The 15,523-nt window shown below is 28.5% G+C and overlaps 1 protein-coding gene and 1 long non-coding RNA gene across 2 annotated transcripts; one reads left to right on the top strand and one right to left on the bottom strand.

Annotated features, from left to right (window-relative positions):
* The first annotated feature begins 2,805 nt into the window (after positions 1–2,805).
* Positions 2,806–4,707, top strand: LOC133831666 (uncharacterized). Its single transcript, XR_009892543.1, has 2 exons — positions 2,806–3,011; positions 4,075–4,707. It is a non-coding gene; the product is annotated as an uncharacterized LOC133831666 (long non-coding RNA).
* Positions 4,708–8,852: 4,145 nt separating this feature from the next.
* On the bottom strand, positions 8,853–9,889 carry LOC133829534 (uncharacterized). The gene is made up of 3 exons (XM_062259241.1): positions 9,479–9,889; positions 9,179–9,241; positions 8,853–9,081 (listed from the first exon to the last, which is right to left on the bottom strand). Exons 1-3 carry the CDS (start codon positions 9,665–9,667, stop codon positions 8,944–8,946), a joined length of 390 nt encoding a protein of 129 aa, XP_062115225.1. The 5' UTR covers positions 9,668–9,889; the 3' UTR covers positions 8,853–8,943.
* Between the last annotated feature and the right edge of the window lie 5,634 nt (positions 9,890–15,523).

Below are 15,523 nucleotides of genomic sequence, written 5' to 3'. Positions count from 1 at the left end.
ATTAAATAGTATAAACCCATTATATAATTTGATAATACCTTGGAAATAATGCATGTTTAAAGCTTATTTGGATTTTGTCTTGCAATTTTTTTTTTTGTAATATTTACATAGGAAAAGCATATATAAGCCCTGGTTGGCAACTATTTTGCTTTGAGTTTTGGCTTTGGGGAAAATGTGTTTTTCTAAGAAGTTAATGATAGCATATTTTTCAAAAATAGTTTATTTTTGTGATAAGTTATTTTATATATTTATATATGTCAATGAGTAATGAAAATCTTCTAAAATAGTTTCTACGATTAAAGAGTTGGTTGGCTCCACTTTGACTATCAGCTTTTGCTTTTGAAAAAAAACTCTTATGAGCTTTCTTGGGATTAACTTATTTTACCAATAAGTACTTTTTGTTAATTAACCCAACCGTAATTCTCAAAAGAGCTTTCATAGCCAAATAGATAACAAATCATTTTTAGGAAGATGTGCCAACGATCCCTTAAATAATAAATAAAAAGTACTTTTGAAAAGTTGTGCCAACCACGACCTTGATTTGACTTATATTTAAAATAATACAGCAATGGAAGACCAAATTGGCGCCATAAAAAGCAAGATTGACGCCATAGAAGTCAAGATTGATGCCATTGAACAAAAGCTTAATGGGTTGGTGAATTCTTTGAAAATGAATGAAGATGTAGCTGATCTACAAGCTAGACTTGGCTCTGAGTTGTGCGAACTTTTTGGCCTGAGTGGCACAGATCTCTGTCGAGCCATCAATGTTCTAGCTACAAGACATGATTTGCTTAGGGTTTTCTTTGGTTTGCCTTCTCACATGAAGAGATTATATATTCAGAACCTTGCAGTGTGTGGACCAAGAGTGATATAGCTATATATACATACATAAACTCTTCCATGATGGGAATGTTGCTTTGTTCTATGTCATTTTGTATGCATGCATACCTTTCAAAGAATAAGTTAAATAGAAGGGTTATTACATCGAACAAGAGAATGACCTAATATCCTCTGTGAGTGTTTCGGAAAATATTACGTCGTTCCTAGATTAGCGTAATAAAACTTTCATATATATATATTATTGGGAATATGTTTATTTGTCTATTGTATTTTAGCGTGATGTATGTTTGAATCTTGTATTACGAATAATATTTGTGTGATGCTTTAAAATAATAAAATTTATATATAATGGTACTCTAGCCTTTATTTTGTAATAATTTTTTTAATATGATGATAATCAAATTACCCAAAGTTATGAGTAATTAATAAGTAATGAAAATATTAAATTAAATATATGAAAAAATACTCTAATTAGGGATGCACACATGTTGGATTTATCGAGTTTCGAGTAGTCGGGTTCAAATTTGAGGGAGATAATATTGAAACTCATTCGAAATGCATTTTGAATTTTTTCATGTTTCAGGTTTCAGATCGATGGGGGGTTGGGTTTAGAGTTTCAGGCATGTTTTTAGCCTTGGACAAATAATTTACAAAAATACCATTTTTTAATAGGGTCAAAGTATTAGATAAAGAGTCCAATAAAAAAAAAATTCAATTTCCCCAAAATTATAAAAAAAATAATACAATTTCTTCACATTTACACCACACGGTACACAAAACATATTAAAGCAACACATATAATTAATTTGAAATTGTTGCATAAACCAAATCAAAGCCAAATAATATTACATATAACATATATCAATTGTGAAAATTACATTTTATATGGATTTTTTAATAAAGTTTTCAAAATATGGCTTTTTTTTATACAAGTATTATTTTATGGCTTTTTAAAACTTGTATTCCCTTTTATAGGAATTTTTTCCCATATTTTTGTAAAAAAATCATTATTATGCCATATTTTTGTAAAAAATTATTATTATGCCATATTTTTTTAATTAAATTTATCCATACAAACTAAAAAAAGTTTAATTACCATATATATTAATGGCTAAAAAGCCATATTTATGAAAAAATCTCTTATCAATTTCTTATACTTTTTAGGTTGGATATGTTCATTCATCATAATTGTACTTTTTTGAATAAGAATACAGTCTATTCTTACAGTATATATATATATATATATACATAGATATTTATATTACACATAACATAACTAATATATGGCAGATAACATTCCCTATGCAAAAGTGGTTCCCTCACCATAAATAAATATAATTAAAATGTACATTTTATTAAAATAAAATAGGGTAGACTAATGGGTGTAATAAATATATTGCTAGCTGATGACGGCATAAATACATAAGTTTATATAATTGTTGTATTTAAATACTTAACTTTTAATTTTTGTAACATAAATATTAAAAAAAATACTATTTATGCTACAAATATTAAAAGTTAGGTATTTAAGTACAATAATTATATAAACTTATGTATTTATGTCGCCAATATCCCTAATTATAAAGTTTGGTATTTGCCTATTATATATGATATATGATACAAATTGGCATCCAAAAATTGCAAGTAATAGTGGCTAATGTCATATACAATAATACAAATGATGCGATGTATCATAATTAGTATAATTTAATATCGACTCTCACAAATATATTCATGTATGTCTAGTTTATAAGTTTAGAGTGTAGTTATTTTGGCACCTTAAGTTGTCTAACACCACATGATGTGACACCTTATAGTTAGTTAGCGATATTCTATAATAATTATTAAATTAAAATGTGTGAGACTCGATATTTGATTGTAACAGGACACCACTAATGCCCTTAGCAATTCTCGTATCGTTATTCCCATAAGTTGTAAAAGTTAAGGGCATCTTTAGTGCAAATGTGGGTGACCTCATTGACTAGCTTGTGATTCAATCTTGACCCTTCTTTATGTTACCACAAAGAACAAAGTTGAATAAAACATACGCAACTATTAAATTCATTGATTCATTACTTTTAAATTTCACAAGCCCTACTACTTTTCTTCTCTTCATTCCAAACAACAAGTAAATCTTCCATTGGGTTCCTCTTGTGGTGATTTCTGTACAAGTAAGCTCCTTATAGTTTCTTTACTTGTTGATTTTGGTGTTTTATATTTATTCTATATATATATATATAGAAGACTTTTCAATAGTTACTGTCTATAGATGAATACTAACAATTACATGCTCAATTTATCATTTCGTGTACTGAATCGTTTTCTTCTTTTTTATTAGAAAAGAAAAAGAAGAGGCAAAAGAAAAAGGAAAATCTTTGATAGTGAATTAATCAGTAGTCTAGTTTATTTTAAATGATGCTAATAAGAACCAACTTCATCAAATAAAAATACAAATTTTATAATTCAAGTAATTTGAATCCAAAAATTAATTACAAAGTTATTTTTATTCTTTTTCTTTCCTTGATGGAGAAATCGAGAGCTTTGTCTTTTATTGTTTGGATTCAAACAAAAAAAAATGAGAGATTTTTTTTAGGAAAAAAAACAAGAATTCAATTTAGTGTCATTTTATAAATAATGACAAATAATGAGGGAATATTTTTTGGAAAAAAAATCAAGAGTTCTATTTACTAATTTAGTGTTAACAAGCCGCTATGGTGAAATCGGTAGACACACTGCTCTTAGGAAGCAGTGTTAGAGCATCGATTCGAGTTCGATGAAATTATAAGACTATATGATTCCTCCGAAAAGGGATGGTAGCGACTTTTTGCTGTATATAACAAAATTATTAGTTACTTGTTGGATTTAATAGGGACATTTACTGTTAAGTAATTTATATGAATCATTAATCTTTCTTTATAAGTTTTAGAATTTTAATAAAATTTAAGAAAATATTTTTCTCCATTTTTATTTCTATTTTTTTTCTCCGGTAAAGTCCATTTTAATTACAAACAAAACCTTAGAAAAAAAAAAGTTTAAAACCAAAACAGTCTGGTGATGTAAATTTTCTATATAATAACTGAGTACAATATAATATTTGTGTGTTATAATAAGTACAATATATTTCTGATTTTTCTGTTTTTGTCTTGAAAATCTTCTCTTCTTGTAATAGATTACATAGCAAAACATAGTTTTTATTTTTATTTTTATTGAAATATATCAAGTTCTATATTACAGCAATGGAACACAAGATTGATGCCATGGCAGTGAAGATTGAGGCCTTGGAACAGAAAATTAATGGGTTGGTGAATTGTGTGAAAATGAATGAAGATGTGGCTGATCTACAAGCTAGACTTGGCACTGAGTTGAACAAATTACATAATCTGAGTAGTTCGGCTATCACTCAAGCCATAACCATTTTAGCCACAAGACATGATTTGTTGAGGGTTTTCTTTGGTTTGCCTTCTCAGATGAAGAAATTATATATTGAGAACATTGGCGTGTCTGGAGCAAAATTCATATAGCTATATATATATATATATGTTAGCTCTTCCATGTTTGATCCGTGTCATTTTGTATCGAATGATGAGTTAAGGTTTATGTTATTTAGGGTGCCGAGGATCCAAACTAGTCCAACGGTTGAGATTGAATTGTTAGCAGTTGGGATTGTCAAGATCATCTCGACCAAACCAATCCAATCCAATCCAATCCAATCTATCTATATATATAAATATATATTTTAATTATTGTGTTAGCTACTTCAGGAAATCGGGTTGTTGTTGTTGTGTTCCATTATCATTGTAATATTGACGACTTGGAATACTACTAAATGATATTTACCCTTAAATAAAGATATTTTGGTCATATCTATATCTATCTATATCTCTTCTATATAATAAATGTGTAGATAACAGAAATTCTTGATTTTAACGGTTTTTTATTTTTTTAATGTTAACTTTAACAGAATATTCTTATATTTAACAATAGTTTGTAAACACTTAAACTTAAATAAAATAAATAATTAAAAAAATTAAAATATGATATTTTTAGATATTTTACAATGATAAGTATTTAAAAATAATAAATAACTAAACAAATTAAAATATGATATTTTTTAGATATTTTAAAATGTTAATTATTTAAAAATAATAAATAATTAAACAAATTAAAATATGATATTTTAAAAATATTTTACAATGATAATTATTTAAAAATAATAAAATCTTATGTTTTATAATTTAAATAAAATTTAATTAAACTTAAACTTACTTATTAGAATAATATCATATTAAACATATAATACAATTTACTGTGAATTAGCAACAAATTAATTTTTTTTTTAAAAACTAACTAGAAACTTAAATTTAAAATCCACGTATAATATTTAATTTTATATTAAACATATAATATATAATCTTTTGTTGTCAATCACAAATTCAAAAATTATAACAAATATAAACTTAAACAAAAATAAAAAAATTATTTAATTAAAATAAGATATTTATTTCAAAATTTATATGACATTAAAAATAATTAATAAATTCTATAAATAAAAATAAATAAACATGCATATTGCATGTTACTTGTATCTAGTATATAATATAAGTAGTTGAGTCCTAAGATTATAAGATATTTTAAAATTTCTACAATCTACTTTATTTATTTTCTATATCAATAAGAAGGTTTATACATGATGAGATAATTATATTATATTTCAGATTTTATATTAATAGTAATTAGTTTTATTATATTTCAAGTTTGGCACCCAATGAAGAATATTTTTGGTGGCAAAAATCTCTGTTGTTAGTGTTTTGATGCGCAGTTGGTTCCTGACTGTGTTAACGCTTTAACGGTGCCACATGTCAATTGCAGATTGGATAAACAAAATACTATAGAAGGACTTAAGTTCTACAAATATGACTACTTAAGTGTTATCCCCATTTCCTGCCTGGGCCCGAGACGGTGGTCTAGGCCCACAGTCTAGGCATTTGGATTTAGGCCCAGCCTAGGCCCGCTTAGCAGGGGAATGACCGGGAGAAACAGTCCAAGTGTAGGTCCAGACCCGGACAGTGTCTGGGAAAGATGATCCAGGACAATCGTCCGAGAGATGTATAGCCGGTTGGGGTTATGGTCAAGGTGTACGCAACGGTCCCGGAGCCTGGTAAATGGTTCGGGCCTGCGGTAAACGAACCCGGGTCAAGTCCTCCAGGTTGGCAGGAAAAGGCATCCGTGACCCTGAAGCCGCCCCTTCACGCGTGGGGGTTGTCCCCACTTTTCACCTGCTGAAAAGGCCACCTCAGGATTGCACGCCGTTGGTTTAGACCTGCGGCGCCAGTACACTGGCTGACTTCACTACAACAAAATAGACATTTAATGGCTATATGGGGGAGACATTGTAGACATTTAATGTCTCCCCCTAGGGGAGCGTTGTTGCAGGAGCCATCTAAAGTGGTCATATGACGTATCCCATGGGGAGACTTTGTAGACTTCCAACGTCTCCCCCTGGGAGACGTCATTGGTTTTTGTAATTTAAAAAATAATAATTAAATAATTATTTTCAGTATATTAATTAATAGAATTAAATATATATATTTTTTGAAATAGAATTAAATATATTAATTAAAAAATCTAAATTATATGCAAATTTAAATTGTGAATTTTCATTAATAAAACCAAAATGTGTATATAATATGTTTTTGCTAGCTAAATATACAAAATTGTAATATTTGTTGTTAAACATACAAAATTAACAAATATTACTCTAGCTAGCTAGACATATAGTAAGAAATAAAATGTAAAAAAAAAAACATAATATGTGGGACGATGACCTTGAATTATCGGTAGCATATGGTTCGCCCAGTGTTGTCGCAGTTCATTAATATGTGCTGGTGTATATGGCGTAGTGTTTAGCTTCAAAAAAAATACAAAGTAAAATATATTAGTTAATTATTATTTAATTATATATACTTTAATAATAAATAAATTGTTAACTATGTCTATGAAAATTAAACTAAAAAAAAATACTAAATAAGCATACGAAAAATTGGGCAGCATTTCCCCTATATTATTAACTTAACCATCTGTCAATCTAATCAAATCAAATCGAATAAGCACAACACAATACAAATATAATAATAGAATAATAAAATACATAATTCTAGACAAAATCGAGCAGCATTTCCCTTATAATAGTGATCTAACCATCTGTGAACAACAAGTCAAAAAATTCAAATAACACACAATAAGTTTCTTCCTTATAGCTCCGCAGCACACAAACAAATTTTCCAGAACCTACTTCACTAAAACACACAGTTCTCAACCTTCTATTATCACCGAAACACACAATTTTAATCTCAGAACCTACTTCATTATGGATGAATATTTAAGATATTTAAACCCCTCTAACAAAAGTTTAATAATACTAAAACAAGAAAAAAGATAATGTATGTACCACTTGCAATTAATAGTCCTTACTAACAAATTTACTTCACTTTGCAAAGAGCGCACTTTGCTATTAAATTCACAACCTACAAAACTAAATTAATTAATAAATAAAATATTAATAAACAAACTTCATTAAATAATTAGATTAACAATAATTTATTATTGAAATTTTAGAAACTTAAAAACCTCAAATGTGTGATTGAAATCGAAAATTTAAAACAAAAATCTCAGTTAAAACCACAACTTAAAAATTTTAATTAATTAATTAATAAAAGATTACTAAATCAATAAAATAACATAACTATATATAAATAACCTACTTAAATTTTAATAAAGATTACAAATATATATAATTTTCTAATTAAATAATAATATAAATTAAAAAAAATTATAAACATTATAAACTCGAATTACTATTTTTTATGTAAAATTAAAATTAAATTATTTTTCTTATTTTAGACAATTATTAAATACATTTTAGCAAAACATATTTACATATATATACTTAACAAATATTAAAAATTAATTAAAAAATGTATAATTTTTGGATTAAATAGTAATAAAAATTTAAAAATAGTAAATAATGTGGTATCATCTTAAAATTAAACAATATAGTATCTCAAATATACATAAAAATTATTTTTCATACTTTAAATTAATATTTCTAATAAAACCCACAAATCATATAAAAAAATGCACAAAAATAATTTTTTCTACCATTCTAACTATATTACATTGTTTAATCTTGAAATCCTACCTCAAATATGCTTTAAATCCACTTTGTTGAGCCAAAAATCACCAAAAACCGCAACTCATAAACCCTAAAATCTCAATATCAATTCCTTAATAACTAGAGACAATAAGCATGAAAATTATCCTAAATATTATACAATACTTATAAATAATAAAAACTTACCTTAAATGAGATTTTATAGCCTAAAATCGGCCAAAATCGTCAAAAAATGGCTCTGAAATCGCCCAGAAAATTGCCCTTCTCCGCCTCTGGTTCGTGCGCTCGGGGAAGAAGAAAGAAATGCTGAATATATATATTAGGCCAAACATTTAACGTCTCCCCTGGGAAGACGTGCCAGACATCTAACGTCTCCCCTGGGGAGACGTCCCATGTGGCACGTCTCCCCAGGGGAGCGTTAGATGTCTGGCACGTCTTCCCAAGGGAGACGTCAGATGCTCTTATATGTTTGATATTTTATAAATAAATAATTTTATATTTATATTTTTAAATTAACGTCTCCCACCACTTTTAATGACTTACCTTGGTAGTCATTAATAAGAACTTTTAATGACTTACACCATTAGACTTTAAATATCCTTGAATACCTTTAATGACTTACATTATTGGTGTAAGTCATTATAGAGAGTCATTAAAAGTGAAAATTGCTGTAGTGCTTTGCCCCCTGAATCTGCCTCGTAACTCGGAATGCCCAGACCAAAAGCCCCATTTTGTCGGGCGAGATATAGTTCTTGGGCTGCCCCATTGGGCCTTGGTAATTCTTAGTCTTGTTGTATTTTTATCCTTTGTATTGAGCTTCCGACAGAGAAGCCAAGGGTATTTATATCCTTGTTGAGCCTGGGTCAGCCCAGCCCAAGCCAAGGCTATAATGGGACAACGGCATAGGTGATTAAGATTCATGCAAAGAAGCATTAATTATGAGAATAAAATAAAGAATGAAACAAAACCTTTTGGAGAATCAAAACGGTACCAATGGATATGTTCTTCCCAAACTCTCCTTCCGAAAGAACTTTGCGGTGGATGCTAGCTCCTATTGTACCTGTAGGATCCTGAAATCCAATCTTCAGTGGCACGGCCATGTCGGCATAAATGGTATAGTGAACACTTAACAATAAATTCATATAAAGTTATGTTCAACAGCCTTACCTTAAGAGTTACCATCAAACCACCAAGACCATTTGGAGTACATGACTTGACTATAGCAACAACCTAATATATTCAATCCAGAGAAATTAGTGGATTAAGTTGAAGAAAAGAGAGACAAAAACTACGTCAAATGCAACGGCGCAGATTACTATTATCTAGGTTTTATCATTTCACCCCATTTAGAAAGTAAAACTCTTTGAAGACTCAACACTATTTTCTCAGCAACCAAACAGAATTCAAGGTTCCAATTTGCAGCATTACACAAACAATTCAGAAATAAAGAAATCACAAATACAATACCCGAGCTACTCTGTCATTATGAAACCCATTCTTGATAGAACTCAAAGGCGTTCCAGGAATTGTACAATTATCATCCACCATAACTAATTCAAACCAACAAAACACATTAAAAAAAAAAAACCATAATCCACCAATCCACAAACATTCGAATACATTTGGAGAAACAAAGTTCGCACACCAGAAAGCCATGGATTAGCCCTGAAATCATCGTCATCACGAACATCGCCATTTTCAAGAACCATCTTAATATACTCCTGAGTGGGGATAGGACCCTCATCGCGTGCGGCACCGTAGAACAAACCGTCCCCTCGAGCTTTCCGTTGCATGGCGGATTGTACGGCTCCGGCGGGGCCAGGAATGAGGAGCGGCGCCGGAGAAGAAGAGGGGTTGGGGTGAGAGAGAACAGAGAGGCTTTGGGCTTGTTTGTTATTGTTTTCTGTTTTTTGTTTTCAAAATTGTGTTCTCAGAAATGAGAACAGAAAACTGTTTTTGTAGATTTTAAAAAACAAGAGGTGTTTGGTTAATATTTTCTAAAAACATTTTTTTAGTTTTATTTTTTTAAAATCTTAAATAAAAAATTAACAAATATATTTACAAATAGAAAAATATTTTAAAAGTTTGCAATAAATAATGAGATAAAATAATTTAAAAGAAAAAATGATGAAAAATAAGAAGTGAGAAAATTTGAGAACAACAGAAAACAACTTTTCCTTGTTCTCAAAATTTTCTGTTTTTTGTAACTTTGTTTTTAAAAATTGTTTTCTGAAAACAATGCCAAACACCCACACTTGTTTTCAAAAAACAGTTTTTAGCTTTTAAAAACAAAAAACAGTTTTTTAGTTAAGGTGCCAAACATCCCCTTTGGCGCTTGCAAGGTCTGAGAAAGGGAACTTCGGAGTCGTCTACGTCTAGAGCTTCCCACTGTTCATCTTCCATTTTTGGGGATTTTGCCGCCTAAAATGGATGCGGTCGACTCTCCACTCGTTGATCTGAAAAACGCGGGAGTTTGGGAGAGAAATTAAACTTGATTTTCGTTAACAATGTTGAAGGGCTTTTTGGACATTTGCAACACCCTATTTTTATAAAAAAAAAAAAATGAATATAAAATATATATTTTTTTGTTATTAATTTATACTCTTTTTTTTTCTAATTTTTTTTTTCTTTTTCAAGTTTAAGAACTCAATTATGTGTTGTCATAAATATTTTTATCCTCATATGCACTTGCTACTTCTGTTACTAGTATCTTAGGTGAGCGTCTTTAGACTGATTCTTGTTCTCGTTTGTTATGTTCACCTGTAACAATTGATTTTCTTTGATAATTCCCATCCTTTTCTTAAAAAATATATATATTTCCGCCCTACGACATTTTTTATGGTCCTCCCATCTAAGAATTTAACTAATTTGCACTTCTCATATCTTGAATGAAATACAAATATTATGTTTGATTTGAAGAAATCCAACATGCAATTGAAGAAGAAAATATGTAATTAAATTAAGGCATATTGAAAGAATCTTAATATGGTTATGTCCTTTGTCTGTAAAGAAGCTTAGAACCTATTAAGATTCATATTCATAGATAAGGTAAAAGAAAAAACATTGAGAAGAAATAAAGATTAAGGAAACCATTCACTCAATTGAATAACGGACATTTTGGTCCCAATTTCACATGTTTATCTTCTAAATTGCTCATGATGAGAGCTATCTCTCCAAATAACATAAAAAAATGAACTATAAACACAAAAACAATGAATTATAAATATGAGTAAATGGTGAAAATAACTTATATTTTGGAATTATTTTGTACTCTTACCTAATTTCAATAATTTTTTGCAAAATGACCTCTATCTAAAATTTCGACCAGCTGTCTAAAAATTTCGACTAGATCTGAATTTTTCGACTACCTTTTTGAAATTTTTTGACCCTCTATTTGGAGTGTCGGAGACCATTTTGTAAAAAAATAGCAAAACCAAATCAAAGTGAAAAATGAATTTAAAAAATAAATTATTTTGCCGGGAGACCCTATTATATTTTTCAAGTGTACTTTTTTTATGCTATCATTCCATTCAAAGATCGTGTCTGAGTATAATTAGTAGGGATGTAAATGGGGCGGGTGCGATGTGAAAAACGCGGGAGTTTGGGAGAGAAATTAAACTTGATTTTCGTTATCATATGATCATATGTTGAAGGGCTTTTTTGACATTGCACCCCAAAATTTGATTAAAACATTCTCATTTTTATTAAAAATTAATATAAAATATATTTTTTTTTATTAACTTATACTCCTTTTATTTTAAGATTTACATATAAATAAAATATAATTTAAATATTTATACATAAAAAAATATTAATTAAAGTAATTTTTTGGGTTTATGCCTTTTTAGACATGTGTTTTGCCTTATTAACTGTTTGGACCCTGTGTTTTGACAAATTACTTTTTGGATTTTATATTTTCTAAAATAGTTCAAATAGACCCTTAAATCCGATTTAAACCAATATAAAATAGAAATTTAAAATATGAAATAAATTAAGTAATAAAAAAGTAACATGTGTTTTTTAAATATAAATGATAATTTAAAAAAAAATTAAGATTATGTATATACATTATTATAATAATAATGATATTTTATAATATTTAAATTTATAATAATATAATTATTAAATATGTAGTCTTGTATTAAATATTATTATAACTATGATATTTATAATATTTAAATTTATACTAATATAATTACTAAATATTTATTGTGTTGTAATTTTATAAAAATTAGGATTATGTATTATATATTTCATAATAATAATAATATTTAAATTTATATTAATATAATTATAAAAAAAATTATTATTGTATTAAATATTATTTTAATAATAATATTTTATAATATTTAAATTTATATTAATATTGACAACTAGTTCACTAATGTATTTATTAATTTTTTTCAAGATATAACAATTAAATATAATAGTAAATTCTCTACATCTCTTTGATATTTCTCTCTCATTAGAAATCATCAAGTTTAAGAACTCAATCACGCGTGGTGATAAGCATAGCCTAATGGTCCCAAGTTCAAAATCCCCTTCACCAATGTCAAAATTAAAAAACTCAATCCTATTGCACAAAGCCTCATAAATATTTCCACTCTCTCATGCACTTGCTACTTCTGTTACTAGTATCTTATGTTAGCGTCTTTAGACTGATTCTTATCCTCGTTTGTTATGTTCACCTGTAACAGTTTATTTTCTTTGATAATTCACGTTTTTTTCCTAAAAAATATATATATTTCCGCCCTATGAAATTTTTTATGGTCCTCCCATCTAAGAATTTAACTAATTTGCACTTCTCATATCTTGAATGAAATACAAATATTATGTTTGATTTGAAGAAATCCAACATGCAATTGAAGAAGAAAATATGTAATTAAATCAAGGCATATTGAAAGAATCTTGATATGGTTATGTCCTTTGTCTGTAAAGAAGCTTAGAACCTATTAAGATTCATATTCATAGATAAGGTAAAAGAAAAAACATTGAGAAGAAATAAAGATTAAGGAAACCATTCACTCAATTGAATAACAGACATTTTGGTCCCAATTTCACATGTTTTTCTTCTAAATTGCTCATGATGAGAGCTATCTCTCCAAATAACATAAAAAACGAACTATAAACACAAAAACAATGAATTATAAATATGAGTAAATGGTGAAAATCACTTATATTTTGGAATTATTTTGTACGTTGACCTAACTTCGATAATTTTTTGCAAAATGATATCGGTCTAAAATTTTGATTAGCTGTCTAAAAATTTCGACTGACAATTTCACAAACTTACAAATTTTAAATTAAAAAAATTACAATGAAACATAAATAAAGTATGAGACAAACTAAATATATTCTTTTTGTTACTCTCTTCTTGTAATCTCTAATCTTAATGTTTGACAAACTGATGTTATTAATAATTTTAAAATATAAAATATATAGGTAATGTATACATGTCAAGCATTATAAATTAGCCTAGCTGAAAATTTTTGACTCTCTATCTGGAGTGTCGGAAGCTATTTTGTAAAAAAATATCAAAACCAAATCAAAATGAAAAATGACTTCAAAAAATAAATCATTTTGCCGAAAGACTCAGTTATATTTTTCAAGTGTACTTTTTTTATGCTATCATTCTATTCATTAATACGAGAGTCGTGTCTGAATATAGTCAGGCTAGATCACGTTTAGACCTCCACCCTAAAGGGTCTCCAAATTTAAAAAAAGAAAAATTATTTTATGTGTTAAATTTGGAAAAATAAAATTGGTCTGAGACTTGTGTTATATAATATAATATACATATATATTTATGAGTGCCTGCCTTGTATCTTCCACGCACGCAGCACGTGCTTGCATTCCCACTAGAGTTTGTAAAAGCTAGAAGATCCAATCTTGAGTGGAAGTGGGGGTAATTTACAATATTGACCCTTCTTTATGTTATCTGAATAAAGAATATTGTAAAAGAAAAGGTACCCTTATATTGATTCATTGTTTTTTTAATTTCAAAAGCACTATTTTCTTTCCAAAATAACAAGTAGATCTTCCAATACTGGGTTTTCTCTACCTGTTGATTTCTGTATAATATTACAAGTAAGCTCCTTATATGAACTCTCCCACTTTTCTTATGTATTTTTATGTTTTTATATTTGTTCTATATATATATAATTGTCATTTGAATCAACATGTTCATTTTTTTCTAATTATTATTGTTTGAAACTCTGAGATTTAGGAAGAAAAAAAAAACTCCAAATGGTTTCATTTTTTCTTGATTAGATCCAGAGAAAAATGAGAGGTATTTTTAGCAAAAACAAGAGTTCGATCAATTTAGTGTCATTTTATAAAAAAAAATTTAAAGAAAAAAGACAAAAAGAAAAGGAAGGATTAAAAATTTTCTCAGTAAAATCCATGTTAATCACAAACAAAGCCATGGAACAAAAAAAGGTTTAATGATGGGATCTGGAGAGTGGTACTAGGTAAATTTCACCACTACAAAACCATAATCTGTAATAATTAAGTACAATGCATTATTTATGTATTAAATGGATTATAGTAAGTAGAATATATTTTCTGATCTAGGATTTTGTGTTGCTAATTTGGTTGTAATAGTTTATGTTAGAATGCAGAAAGTAGTCTAAAAGTAAAATAAGGTGCATGGTAAAAAGTATGGGGTGACCAGTTGATGATGAGTGAAGTAACCTATGCTTTTATAAATTGTTGAATATAACCATAAAATGTGGAAAGTGGTCTAAAAGTAAAATGAGGTGCATGGTAAGAAGCATATGATTTCATCTCAAAATTAATTGGTGATGAGTGACTATTTTTGCCTTTTTGACTCGGTTTTGGATTTGGATCGTGTTATGGTCTAGAAGTAAAATGATGTGCATGGCAAGAAGTATGAGGTTCCATCTCAAAATTAATTGGTGATGAGTGTAGTAACACATGCTCTTATAAATTGTTGAATATATCCACACACACTTTCCATGGGAGATATTTTCTCTAACATCCCACCTCAAGATGATGTCTATTTTTGCCTTTTTGACTCGGTTTTGGATTTGGATCGTGTTGTGGTCTAGAAGTAGAATGAGGTGCATGGTAAGAAGCATGAAGTTCTACTTTAAAACCAATTGGTGTTGAGTGGAGTAACTCATGCTCTTATAAATTGTTGAATATACTCCCGATGGATATTTTCTCTAACAGTTTACAATACATTACATAGTTTTTTTATTTTGATTTTTTTATTGATGTTTACAGCAATGGAGCACAAGATTGACGCCATGGCAGTGAAGATTGAGGCCTTGGAGCAGAAGATTAATGGGTTGGTGAATTGCTTGAAAACTAATGAAGATGTAGCTGATCTACAAGCTAGGCTTGGCACTGAGATGTACAAAATAAAGAACTTGAGTGATGTGGATGCCTATCGAGCCATCAACATTCTAGCCACAAGGCATGATTTGTTGAGGGTTTTCTTTGGTTTGCCTGCTCCGATGAAGAAATCGTATGTTGAGAACCTTGCTA

Source organism: Humulus lupulus, chromosome 4, assembly GCF_963169125.1.
Source record: "Humulus lupulus chromosome 4, drHumLupu1.1, whole genome shotgun sequence".
Lineage (NCBI taxonomy): Eukaryota > Viridiplantae > Streptophyta > Magnoliopsida > Rosales > Cannabaceae > Humulus > Humulus lupulus.
This window is presented reverse-complemented; position numbering and strand designations above follow the sequence as displayed.